At 53.2% G+C, this 12,814-nt stretch overlaps 1 protein-coding gene across 1 annotated transcript in view; it reads left to right on the top strand.

The window, feature by feature from the left end:
• The first annotated feature begins 7,365 nt into the window (after positions 1–7,365).
• Positions 7,366–12,814, top strand: part of HCN4 (hyperpolarization activated cyclic nucleotide gated potassium channel 4) — a 72,740-nt gene continuing 67,291 nt past the window's right edge. Inside the window, exon 1 of the mRNA XM_088538170.1 lies at positions 7,366–8,102. Within this exon, the coding sequence (XP_088394296.1) occupies positions 7,423–8,102 (680 nt within the window). The 5' untranslated portion in view covers positions 7,366–7,422. The remainder of the gene's footprint in view (positions 8,103–12,814) is intronic.

Consider the following 12,814-nt stretch of genomic DNA (forward strand, 5'->3'; position numbering starts at 1 on the left):
GATCGCTAGGACCAAACCAGAATCTTCCAGAACAAGAACCTGGATAAAAATGGATTTTGTTCTACTTGGGAAATGGCATCATGGCTTCTGCGGAGGGAAGTCCTCTCTAGAAACCTCTCAGACTTCTTTGAAGGGTCACCAAGAATAAGAGCGAGCAGAAGAATCTGCTGGTTACTATCCCCTTGCTTTTCCAGGAGGTTCATACAAAATCCTCATCCAGGTTTTAAGAAGGTGCCAGTGTGGGTGGGTGGTTAGTTCAGCAGTAGGAACAGCGGGTCAAAGTAAATGCTCAAGGCTCACAGCAGGAGGAGAGGGTCAGTAGAGTTCCCTAGGATTCTCTGCTGGGATCTGGTCAGTTCTGCTTGTTCATAAATAACCCTGAAAAGGGTGTGAGCAGTCTGGGAACTATTATTGTTATTTGTTTTTCTAGTTTCTCGTAAAAGGGAACATTATTAACATTTTCTCAAGCCTTCTGTATGACACATAAGTTAGGACTTCCCTAAAGTAATCCCATATTCATGTCTAGCATCTGAGTTTGAGCTAAAGCAGGTTTTTTAGAAGAATATCCATTTTTTTTTAATAATTTCCTGGGATGGAGAATCTACCAAAAATTTTGTCGGGTTAATCTAGAGGTTAATTGCCCTCAACATTAAAAATGAATAACTTAATTCTGGCCTAAATGTGTGTAGCTTCAAATTTCAGGCAGCATCTCATTTCCAGCTGTGCCTGCTAGCGTGAGGAGCCCTCTGTCTCCATATCTCCACCTCTCCATGAGGTACTTAGAGATTGTTATCAAATAATTGCTTATCGTTCCTTTTGCTTAACTAAAAAAAAGATTGAGCTGCCAGGTTCTTTCCCATCAAGGCAAGTTTTCCAGTTCTTTTCCACCAAGCAAGGTGTCTGGCGTGGGTCTGGTTGCATTTTTTACCCCAGGCAGCCCAAGTCAGTCTGAAATACGTTTAACCACCTCTGGAGAGTCCAGTGCTGGGGAAGCCTCCCAAGAATCGGGGGAAAGCAGCATCCCCAGAGCAGCTCCGGCATCACCCTCCCGTGGGGCAGGGGTAAGTGAAGGGCTGAGGGTTGTATGGCCAGGGGCAGCCTCTTGTGAAAAGCCCAACAAGGCAGTGAGGTGCTCAGACTACTGCAGGCCGCAGAGCAGGTGATTCACCAGCTCTGATGAACCCTGGGCTGGGTGGGAGGATGGGGTCATTGACAATCTCTGTTCTTTTGATCTCACAGCAAGATTCGGGGTTCTCCATTTCTTCCACTCCAGAAAAAATTAACCATCCTCTAGTACTGAAGAGTGTGGGTGGCAAACACCTGATCCGAACCTCTTCCCCTGCTGAGAAGTTCCAATTTTAAAAAGCAACCAAAAAAAATTCTGAGCTTTTTCCCCCATTACTCATGAATGGGGCGGGGGGGAAATGTGTGTTTTTATCACCACAGATTTCTAAATAAATTCTGTCACCTAATTCTGTTAAGTGAAACCTGCAAATCCAAGGAAGTTGAATCCTATTGCTCTACTAAAACCGAGATTTATGCTGGGTTTTGCAAGATGGTGAGAAACAAAGACAGAATTAACAAGCACAGAAGTGGCTAATAACATGTAATTTGTCTTCTAGCAGGCGTTGAACAGCAGCCTCCAGCCATCCACCAGGACAGAGAGTTGCTCAGAAGGGCCAGGGTGGATCCTGCTGTTGCTGCTGTTGAACCTGAAGTGCTTCCCCGGGTGCAGCACCCGCACGGAGATGTCTCCACCTGGGAGATGCTGTTTGGTCTGACATCTCCACGTGTGAGATAAGACCTTTTTTTTGCCTTTACTGAAGCTGGTTTCCTAATGTCCCGCAGGAAGCTTCTCAGTGAGGTCGTCCCATTGAACAGGAGGAGGTTTCAGGTTGAGTGGCTCAGCAGAAGAGCACAAGAGGGGGAACCATTCTGTCATCTTGGGGTTCAGAGAGGAATCAGGAGGGCCTGGCTTCCTGTCCATGTTCCCAGGAATGTTTCTACAAATTGCATGGGAAAGGGCATTGACTAAAATAAGTGCAGGAAGCAGCATCTGTGGCCAGTTGCTCTATATTGTCATGCACTTGAGGTGAACCACACAGAGCTGCGGTATCGGATGCAGCGTGAGGATCTCCTATGGAGTGCGCTGGAAGAAACCTCAGCAACCACAGGAGAGCCACGTGAGTGGGATCCTTCCCCCTTGCACACACACACCAACAAAACCCTCCAGTGAGACAAATTTATACAGTGATGAACTGCTACTCTCAAGGCAAAGGCCTCAAGCGTCTGCAGAGCTTTATTTAAACCCTTACGCAAAGGTCAACAGAGCATTGAAAACAAATGGAAGCAGAAGCTGTGCAAATGAATCGGTGGGGAGTCCCCGGGCAGCTGCGGGGCGGCGGGACCATGCAGAGCCTGTTCTGCCGGGCTCGTTGCGCGGTGGCGCGCACGGCACCAATGGGCCGCACACCACGACGCCGGCCGGCTGCTGGGGATCCCTCAGCAGAGGAGCGCGCCGGCCACGCAGACACGTGGACAAGGAGCGTCTGGAAAGGGAGAGGCCTGCAGGAAAAAACTGGGAATGAACCTTGGGCCTCCACCCTTACGGGTTCACCGGGTATTCTGGCTTGGTGAAGCGTGGCAACACTTGCACTTCCTTTTATTAGAAACTCCAAATCTCGTTTTTATTCTTAGCCACTTGGGTGCTATGGCAGTTCCTTAAATAGCCTTAAAAAAAAAAAAAAGACAGGAGAGGAAAAGTGTGTCTTCCTCTTCTTCTGTTCTGCAAATATACCCTTCACGTTCTGCGAAAAAGTTGGCTTTGCTTTCAGTTCCTTTAGCTTGCAAAAAAGAAGAAAATTCACTTTACAGTTCAGATAAGGTCTTCAGAATGGCAGCAGACTTGCTGAGAACAAAAACGGCCTTAAAGAAGCTTAAAATGGAGGTTTGTGCCCTCCTTAACGGCAAAGCTGCAGCACAGCCTCAGCATGCAAACAGCAAACGCAAACCTCAGCAGGCCCTCGCTCCCTTTTCCCAGTGCCCACACTGGATCTGGTGCAGTTTTGATCCAGAGTTGAAGTACCAGATTGATCAGCACAAGCACACATCCGTGTAGACACAGACACGTGCCAATGCAGGAGGTAATCTCTGGTTTTAGGATGACCACCAGGTTCTTCTGTTGCGGAGGGCTGTGTACAATGCCCCCAAGTGCTGCTTTCAAACAGCCAAGCCGGGCAGAGGAGACCTTTATTTTCCGTCTCGCGGAGCTACGTGCAGCCTTATCAGCTGGAGCCTCTTCCCTTATCTCCCTCCTCACGCAGGCACGAGCTTGCTCACAGCGCAGACGCTGCTGCTGGCAGACAGACCTTTTGGTGGCACAAAAGGCACTGTTTTTTTCTTGGAAGATAATGGAGATGTCTTGAGGACTCAGGCTGGCCTGACCTGCTTGCTAGTTTCGAGACATTATTTTCATGCCAGTAAGAAATGAGACACAGGAGGGAATGTCGTATCCCCAGCGCCTGTGGCCGCGTTGGTATCGGCAGCGGAACTCGGCATCGCTCAAGCTCCTGAGCGGGCGGGTGGCTGCCGAAACGTGTCCATGTCCCTCCTTAGGCACCGCCGCAAGCATGAGGACGGATGGGAGGCAGCCTCTGCTTGCCGTCCCTTCCTGCCGTACTGCTGGCCAAGCTTCCTTGTGCTATTTTGCTATCTTCGAGAGATCAGAAATCACATATAAATGTGAAAACATCTTGAGTTTCCTCCTCAGAATCATGAGATGACTTTTGACAGGTTACCTACAGAAATGCAGCTTGCAGAGCTTGTCTTGTGCCTATCTGGCAGCTCCGGCCTGCTGACTTTTGAACCTGTTTGATGACTTAAATGAAATTTGCCTGAGGGCTCTTTGTCTCAAAGAGAGGACAGCTCTGTGAAGACAGGCAGTGGAGAGAGCAGAGTGTCCCACTGTTCCATGAGCACGAGAGCCACGGAATCATGGAATTATGGAATAATTTGCGTTGGGAGAGATGTCCAGAGGCGGTCTGGGTATCGGAGCAGGACAGTGCATTGCGTGCTGCAGATTGCTACAACCACATTAGTAAATGACCGGACAATTCCAGGTGAGGGCAGGAAAACAGCCAGCTCTCCATCTTTAGAAAGGAGTTCGGCATTTGGAAGGCTGCTCTTGCTGAATTCCAGTCCAAGATATAAGCTTAGTATGAGCGTTTCAATGGGAATATTAAAGAAAAATGTTGGAAGACTTTAGCCCACAATGTAAAATGTAGGCGCTCCATAAACTAAAAGTAATTGTAACTAATTTATAGTGTGGTATTAACCTCGGCTTGGGTATTTTTTTACAAGTAAGGACCAGCCCATTCTCCACATGGCTATGTGGTAATCAGCAGGAACAAGAGGTATAGTTTCTGTGTGATTTCTCTTTCTCATATACCCAGTTACCTGGCCCCACGTGGTGTACACCACTAGGGTGGATGCTCTGGCTATTTATTCTGTTTCCAGCTCTGAATCGCAGCTACTTGCTCCAGCGAGAATTGCCACCTTTTACAAAAAGACCAAACTTCCCGAAAACCACAGGGATTTATTTTCTGCATACTCTGTGTCTGATTTCCATAGATACCAACATGAATGATTTTTTTTCTAACATTTCCTAGTTTGTAGCCCACTGGGTAAGCTGTTTCTCAGTAACAAGAACATCCCTGCCAATGGCCTGGAAATAGGTGTGCTAGACAAAATATGCCCATGCTTCCAAGGGGCGGGATTGTGCCGGGTGTGTTTGCAGCAGAAGTGGGACAGCTCCTTTGGTTAGCAGAGGCGAGGGGAGGAGGATTTATGTGTTTAGGGTGATTATTCTTTATTCTAGGTATGGTATAAGCTGCAAGGCAGAGAGTGAAGTCTCTATCACCAAAGCCCTGGGATAAAATTTCCCTGTTTTTTAGTGTTTAATATTCCATGGATTTTAAAATGCTGTTTACGGGTTGGTAGCTGCCTGCTAGGAAAAACACACAGCCTTCAGAGGGCTTTGTCCAGTTCCTCCAGTCTCTACCTATGTCTATGGACTCTGCTGCTGTCGGAGCATCCAGGAGTTCATGGATGAGCGCTATGAAGTTCCCAAGCCAACAGAAGTGATCCTGACAGGCTGGTGTGCAGAGAGTTCTGCACATTCGCCAGGAATGTGATTTTTCACGTCTGCCTTGCAGCTCTCAGTTTGTATTAATTTTCATTAAAATAACATTACATATGTCTATACACACAGAGGTGCTGTCTCTGTGACCAGCTGGCAAAGCCCCTTAATAAACAAATGAAGCTTTGGCTGCCTCACCTCCATCCTCCCTACAAAATCCATTTTCTTTGCATCTCTGCCAAACCTTGCAGCGGCGTCTAATAAATATTGTTAAAAAATAAAATATCTCCCTCCAAACCTGCCCTCCGTTTCCTCGGCAGGTGAATGCTCCGAACGCTCCACGAAGGCCCCGCGCTGTCCATGGTGCCAAGGCTGAGGCCTCCTACAGCTGCAGCGTCTCTAAAACGCCCTAAATCGTGGCCAGAACGGCCGTGTGCTGATGAGTCTTTCCTTTTAGGAAACACTGCCTGTGTGGCCAAGCAAGGCAGCGCTCGCAGAACATCCGCAGGCAGCCGAGGAGATGCAGAGCGGGGGGATTTTCCCAGCGCCAGCCAGGAAGCCTGCAGCTGTAAGAAGAGCAGCCTGATTCCTTGAGCACGTCTTTTATTGCTCCGTCATTCTCCGGGAGCGCTAGGGACTGTAGTTAAGAAGCTGCACCAGTTTCAGGCATTACGCACCTCATTAATCAAAACATCCTTTTGGAAGGTGGTTGATTGCAGCTGAGACACAGGAGTGCTTCCACCTCAGCATCCCTAGTACCTTAAAAAAAAAAAAAAAAAAAAAAAAACCCAACCTTTAATGCTGCAGCTGGCTTAGTTTGCATTGTCCTGTCTCCAGGAGCATTTGAAAATTGAGATTAATTTCCCCCGAAAATCATGCTCCACCAGAGGTGCTGATGAAAATACTGATGTTTAATAACTGTCTCGCTGGGTAGCTTTGCTGTAGCGTATTTTAAATGAGTCATGGTCGGCCTGGGATGCGGTGGGAGGAGAAGGGAGCAGGCGAAGGCTCCGGGGAAGGACCCGGAGGGAGCAGCTCCCGGAGCCAGGAGTCCCGAGCAGCCGGAGGCGGCTGCAGCCGCTGCCGGGGGCTGCATTCCCTGGAGCGGGAGCGGGAGCGGCACCGCGCGGCTCCCAGCGCGGAACGGGAGCGGCGGGAAGCCGAGCGCGGGGCTCCCGCACCCCGCAGGGCTCCCGCGCTGCTCCGCGCCCCGCTCCCTGGGCTCCTTTTCGGTGCGGTTTGATTCGGGGTGTGCAAAACAGCAAACGCGCTGGAAAAACCTCGGGTATCAAATTGTGCGGAGAGCTGTGCGGCAGCCTCCGGTATTCTCACATGTGGCCAACGAGAGTGTAATTTGGCACCCCTGGCTACAGAGGCTTCTCGGGGACCAGTTTATCAGTCTGGGGGCGTCTCAGGCATAAGCAGCCATTCCCCAAAGGCGGCAGGGTCGGATTCCTCTCCCCACAAACTCCTGAAGAAAAAAAAAAGACAGGAAAAACCCGATTTTAGCCCCTTTTCACCGCGTCAGTCTCTCTCACAAGAGGCGGATGATAGCACGGAGCGGCGAGGAGGAGGATTCCCGCCTGGAGCTGCTGTGATCCCGGCGGCAGCCGCAGGGACACGGGGGCGGCGGGCTCGGGAGTCCCCGGGAGCGGCGGGGGAGCCCCGCATCCCGCACGCCCCCGCGCCGCGGGGCTCCGGGAGGCGCAGCCCGCCCTTCCCTGGAACGCGGACACGTGCGGCGGAGGCCGCAGCGCCCCGGCCCCGCGGGCAGCCGCGGGTTTCCCTGCAGGGCAGCCCGGAGGAGCCTCGGGGACCCGCGCGGCCCCTTTAAGGCGCCCGGGTGGCGGCTCAGGTGGGCAGAGCCCCGCGCAGCAGCCGCTCCCATGGCAACGGGGGGGCCGCGGTGATGTAACCCGCGGTGCCGCCCGCCCCGCGGCCCGGCCCGGCGCCCCGGAACCCCCGCGGCCCGGCCCGGCCCGGCCCGGCCCGGCCGCTCCGCAGCGGAGCAGACTGCGGTAGCAGCCGGCGGAGACAGCAGCGAGGAGCCGAGGACGAGGGAGGGGACGGGGCCTTTTCGCCTTCCCTCCTTCTCCCTTTTTTTTTTTTTTTTCTTTTCCCTCCCTCCCGTTCTGGAGGCAGAGCCCGCGCTGATGCAGAGCGTGCGGCTGCGGCGCGCGGAGGAGATGCAGGAGGTGCCGCGCCAGCCCCTGCTGCCTCCTGCCCCTTGAGGCGGGGACAGGGGCGCGGGGCAGCGCGGGGCCATCCCGCCCCCGGCAGCGGCCATGGACAAGCTGCCCCCCTCCATGCGCAAGCGGCTCTACAGCCTCCCCCAGCAGATCGGGACCAAGGCGTCGATCATGGACGAGGAGGAAGACAGCGACAAGGACACGCGGAGGAAGAGCATCAGGCTCAAGCCGCTGCCTTCGCCCTGCGCGGGGAGCACGCGGGCGCTCGCGGGAGACGCCGGCAGAGCGGGGGACCCCGGCCCGCCGGAGAGCGAGGCGGGCGGCAGGGCCGCCAAGAGCAGCACCAACGGGGACTGCCGCCGCTTCAGGGGGAGCCTGTCCTCGCTCGCCGGCCGGCAGCCGCACGACGCGGCCGAGGAGCGGCGGCTCATCGGCGGCGAGGGGGAGCCGGCCTCCCCCGGCGACGAGCGGAGCCCGCCCGGCCCCGCGGAGCTGGAGCCGGCGCCGCGGGAGCCGCCGGCCTCGCCGCCGCCCCGGGCCTGCTCCTCCACCTCCATCAAGGTGGAGGCGGGCGGCGGCGCCGACCAGATCACCCCGGACGAGGAGCAGAGGCTGGGCCAGGCCGGCTTCATGCAGCGGCAGTTCGGGGCCATGCTGCAGCCGGGGGTCAACAAATTCTCCTTGAGGATGTTTGGCAGCCAGAAGGCCGTGGAGAGGGAGCAGGAAAGGGTTAAGTCTGCCGGGTTCTGGATCATCCATCCCTACAGCGACTTCAGGTACTGCCGCCCCCTCCCCGGCCCTTTCCCTCCCCGGCCAGCTCAGCCCTTCCCGCATGGCACTCGCACCCGGGATAACTTTCCTGGCTAATTTTCTAGTCAGAGGAGCTGCAGGACAAAGCCGGTCAAACAATCTGCGGGGTATGCTCATATTAAGCTCAATTTTAGTGTTCTCGGACTAGTAGTGATTTTAAATTATAATTCTGAAGCAGCAAGCAGCTCCCCCTTAGGTTTTTGATGGAGGGAAGCCTCACCGTAGCCGAGTGTGAATGGGGAGAACCGTCCCCACCTGATGCTCAGCTCCAGACCGAAGCGGAGCGCGCAGAGCCTAACCGCGGCCCAGAGCCCGTGCTCGGCCTCGGCTCCCGTGGGCCGCCTCAGCCGCCGCGCTCTGCCCCTGCTCCGGCAGGGCTCGGGAAGGACGTTACCGCTGCGGGCGTAGGGCTGCTGCCTGCAGCATCCAGCGCCCGTCAGCGCCCGCTGCGCGCGGCCATCGCAGCCTCCCCTGATGGGCGCCTGAAACCCCTCTGTATCGTGCAGGGAAAGGCTGCATTTGGCATCTGCACGTATTTATTTGCAAAATTAATTAGAATGGAGACTTGTTAGCCTTGTCTTTGGGAAAAACGATGCCTTTTTTCCACTCATTTGGCAGTATTTCCGTGAAGGTTAATAGGGATATTAGCTTGTGAGCGGGAGCGCCAGCTCTTGTGCAGCTCCCAACCCCTGAGCAGGGGGTTGTGTCCAGGTATTTCAGAGTTAAGCTTTGTCTGCTGCACAGGTGACTTGTCCCCTGCAATATGTATGTAAAGTGCTGCAATCAATAATTAATTACTTAGTGCAATCAATGGGCAGGGTTTATTGCTTCAACTTTAATTACAACTGGCTCACATCTCATATAAAAGCACAGAGTGCAAGAACATCATTCAGACACATCTATCAAATTATATACTGATTTTATTAACATTTTGGACTCTTCTGGACGCCTTGCATTATTCCCTATAATGCAGTTAGTGAGAGTATTGCAGGAAGGAGTTGTAGGGTGGTCAGAAGCCTCTTGGTGCTACATTTAACAAGCAGTTCATAGGCTTAGAAGATTCAGATCTGGCACTGAACTGATTCCTTGATATTTGCTTGGATTAGGAAACGTTATTAGAAGGCTCCATTAATTGGAAGCTTGCACTGTCATTTAGATTCTGTGTGGTCCAGGATCCTGAGCGGGCAAGAGGTCCCAGGAGCTACAGCGCGATACTGAGTCCTTGCAAGGCTGGTCATATAGGAAAGGGGATAAAATTGCTTTTCAGTTGAGACCGATCAAGGGGTGGGAGTGGTTGCCTTTTTAAAAATTACCAGCAGTTTCGTACTCATGGCTACAGATTTGCTTGCCATGAGCCCGTTGTTGAAAACAAACAAATCACGGGGCTGTCCTGGGGCTCATCCGCATGTTGCGCCTGGGAGGAATGGGGATTTAGTCTCGTGTGGGTGGATTCATCCAAAAGTAGCCTTCAGCTTGCTTGTCTTTTACGCATATGTCTAGTGTGGATGTATTCCATCCCTTCCATCTCCATCACTGCATCTCGGCATCAAACCAGCCTGGCAAACTTCACTAAGAGGACTGTAACAGGAGCTGCTGTAGCCACCTTGTCCAAGGTGAGACGGTGCTAAAAGGTTGTTCTGCAGGGAGAGGGATTGAGGATTCCCTTATAAGGGCTCAATACATGATAAGTCCTTATTCCTGGGGTGCTTGACAGTAGGGCCCCTGCCAGCCTTGTGCAAAGGACTGAAATAAGCAGGACGTCAGACTGTGCCAAGCCCCGCGGTCACTGCCAGCACTCGGGTGCTCGCGTGCACGTATGTGACCTGTCGGCATTAATAATTAAAAGCTCCCGATTTATCTCTGCCTTTGTGCAGAGAAGGCAGCGCCAGGGGGGTGTCCGTGCCCGGCCGCTCCGTGTCTGCCCCTGGGTGGGCCCAGCTCCTGCTGCGCTGTGTCCCTTCCGAAGTGCTGCCGGAGCCGGCGTGCAGGCGCTGCGTGTTCGGCCTGCAGTTATGTGTCAGCATCAGGCGGGGCGGCGGCACTGCTGCCACCAGGGACACGTCCCGAGAGGCCGGGAGGAGCTGGGCTGCCGCCTGGTCGGGGTTTAGGGTGTTTTCTGGGGAACTTTGGTCCCCTCTTCTAGTTTCTAGGTCACTTGCAGCATATCTGTCTGATATGACTGCACTGAGGGAAAACGTGTGGACTTCCATGAAGAAATGACCCATGAACAAGGGCTGCGTTGAAGGAGAAGAGTGGGAGCTTTGCTGGGTTCTGGCAGTGTTCTGTATCCCTCCATTCGCTGAGTGCTGCTGGAGCATCTCCCTTGGGAACAACTCACATGAATATGAATAACAGTTTTTGACCTCTGAAATGCAGCAGATTGCACCAAACAGCAGGTCTTATCAAAATATTTAGAGAAGCTGTACATCCTTGACCCAAAGGACTTTATTTTCTCCTTTGCATATTATGCAATGCAGCACTGAGCACTCCCTGCTGAAGATGGGCACAGATTCGGGAGCGTCAGGACATTGTTGCAGGAGGCACAAGTCTTCCTTCTCCTGTGCTTTGCCTAGTCACTAAAGCCCTACATCTGGTACGATAGTTTCAAGTTGATGAATACCCAGACCCAGATCTTGTTTCTTGTCTTCAGGGGGGAAAGCAGTTTTGCCTCCGAGGGTGGCTCTAGCACCACCAGGCTTCTTGTAGGTCTCCAAAGCTGCTGACCGCTGTCCGGCCTCGCTCCAGATGCGCCTGCCCCTTTCGCTGGAGCTTGGTTCTGGTGTGGGCCTGGACGGGGCCGCTGCCCCGGTTCCTCCCAGCTGCTTTGGCTGTGGGCTGGTCCGGAGCGGGGCCTCGCTTAGAAGAGGTGCTTTCATCAGAGCGTCCTTAATTTACCACTTTAACATCACATATGGCTAAATCCCACGGTAAATCTATGACCCTCTAAGAATAAAGCGCGTTAATATGGACTTAGACTCCTGGTTTCTGCTTTTAGTCCATTGTGAGGGGGAAAGGCATGAAGTGACCTTTACAAAAGCCAGATGCGATGCCCTGGAGTGCTCATGCCTACTGCAGGGGGCTCATCCTGGAAGCCTTTCAGAGGTGCCCGAGTATGCTGTGGTGCGAGCAAGAGCAGAGTTTGATGCTCCGAGGTGCTGGGCACACGTGTGCGGCGGCTGGGCTGGTTCCCAGCCACGGCTCGTTGCGCACCAGGTCACAGGCACCGCGTGTTTCCTAGATCAAGATTTATCCGAGACGCTGAAAGCTTTTTCAGCGGGTAGACAGAATTGTAATTTATTACTTAGAGGAAGCATTGATCCAGGACAATTGGTTTAATAAAAAAATTCCAGACAAATACTGATCTGTCTGGTTTGTAGTCAGCTGGAGCGTGTTGGTGGTAGCTGCTGTCCAGATTTGCTCGCAAAAAATGTGTAGCGTGCTGCTTTTAGAAAGGCCTGAGAGCAGACCCACTATCTGAATGACCAAAATAGTCCAAACTGTGGATGTAAATAGAACTGCACATTATTCACTGCCCAATAACCTATTAACGTCTTCACAGGAAAGAGAATCCGGTGCTTCCTTGAAAACAATGGAAAATAACCTGTTCCGAAACAGTCTCGATTTCAGATTTGGGGTTCTTCCTTCATGTTGTTCTCTTTTACTTGGATGTTTGTCTGCAAGCAGAACCTCTGCTTCATTGGCTTCCTCTGCTTGCTCCCCATAGCTCCTTGAGAGCCTGAGCACAGCTGGGGGGCACCCAAAGGATTCAGGGGCCTGGGAATTCCTGAAAGAGGAAACCATTTCCTCTCCCGTGTGGATCTCCGCAGCGTCAGTCTGACGTCCTTCACGTGGAGAGCCGGGGGACCGCCTGGTCCTGCCTGTGAACTCTGCACCCGGTAGCTCTGCCGGGGTCGAGTGCGGCTGGGAAGGCTGCCCCATGGTGGGCACCGTGTCCGGCTCCCAGGCAATCCCAGTCCTGTGTCCCGGTGCCTCCCGGCCCTGCCTGGCTCCGGGCCCCTCCGCCTCCCGTGGCTGCCCACGACGGCCGGGTCTCGCGTTTGCCCCCGGCTCATGTCGACGCTGCTGCTTTACTGCACGTGACTTCCCTGCCCTTCCCAGGGCAGTTTTACTGCAGCAGGACTAGGGGATTGAGCAAATAGAATGTGAGGGATAATCCAGACCCCGCTGACCAGCACGGGTTACATTTCCCTGTCTCTGCTAGGCTGACAATCAGGCTGCAGGAGGAGAAACACAGTCTGGTGACCACGAGCTAAGGAGACCCAAGTGGCCCAGCCACAATTCCCATGTCCTTGGGCAAGTCACCACGTGCTCCATGCCCTGTGTTGCACTGTGGAGATGGGGGCTAAAACATCCTGCTCGACGGGATCACTGAGGCACTGTAGGCCTTCCCAGGTGACATGTTCAGGTGCCGCAAAAGGCAACACTTGAAGGCAAGAGCGCCCCCGTAAATAAAAGGCTTCCTCATATTGCTGCAAATATGTCTTACGGCCACAGTCACGTAATATTACAGTATTTTCATATATGTTCATGTGCAGAAATGAGGTAAGAGGGTATGAATAAGACGATGGAATATGAATAGGTACTAAATAGATGCTAGAGCAAACACTGACGTTTAAAGAAGAGCCGTTATTAAGGTTTCCTGCGCAGACTTAACTGC

The sequence above is a fragment of the Tinamus guttatus genome, unplaced genomic scaffold (genome assembly GCF_059628265.1).
Source record: "Tinamus guttatus ecotype Peru unplaced genomic scaffold, ASM5962826v1 Tinamus_guttatus_pri_ptg000942l, whole genome shotgun sequence".
Lineage (NCBI taxonomy): Eukaryota > Metazoa > Chordata > Aves > Tinamiformes > Tinamidae > Tinamus > Tinamus guttatus.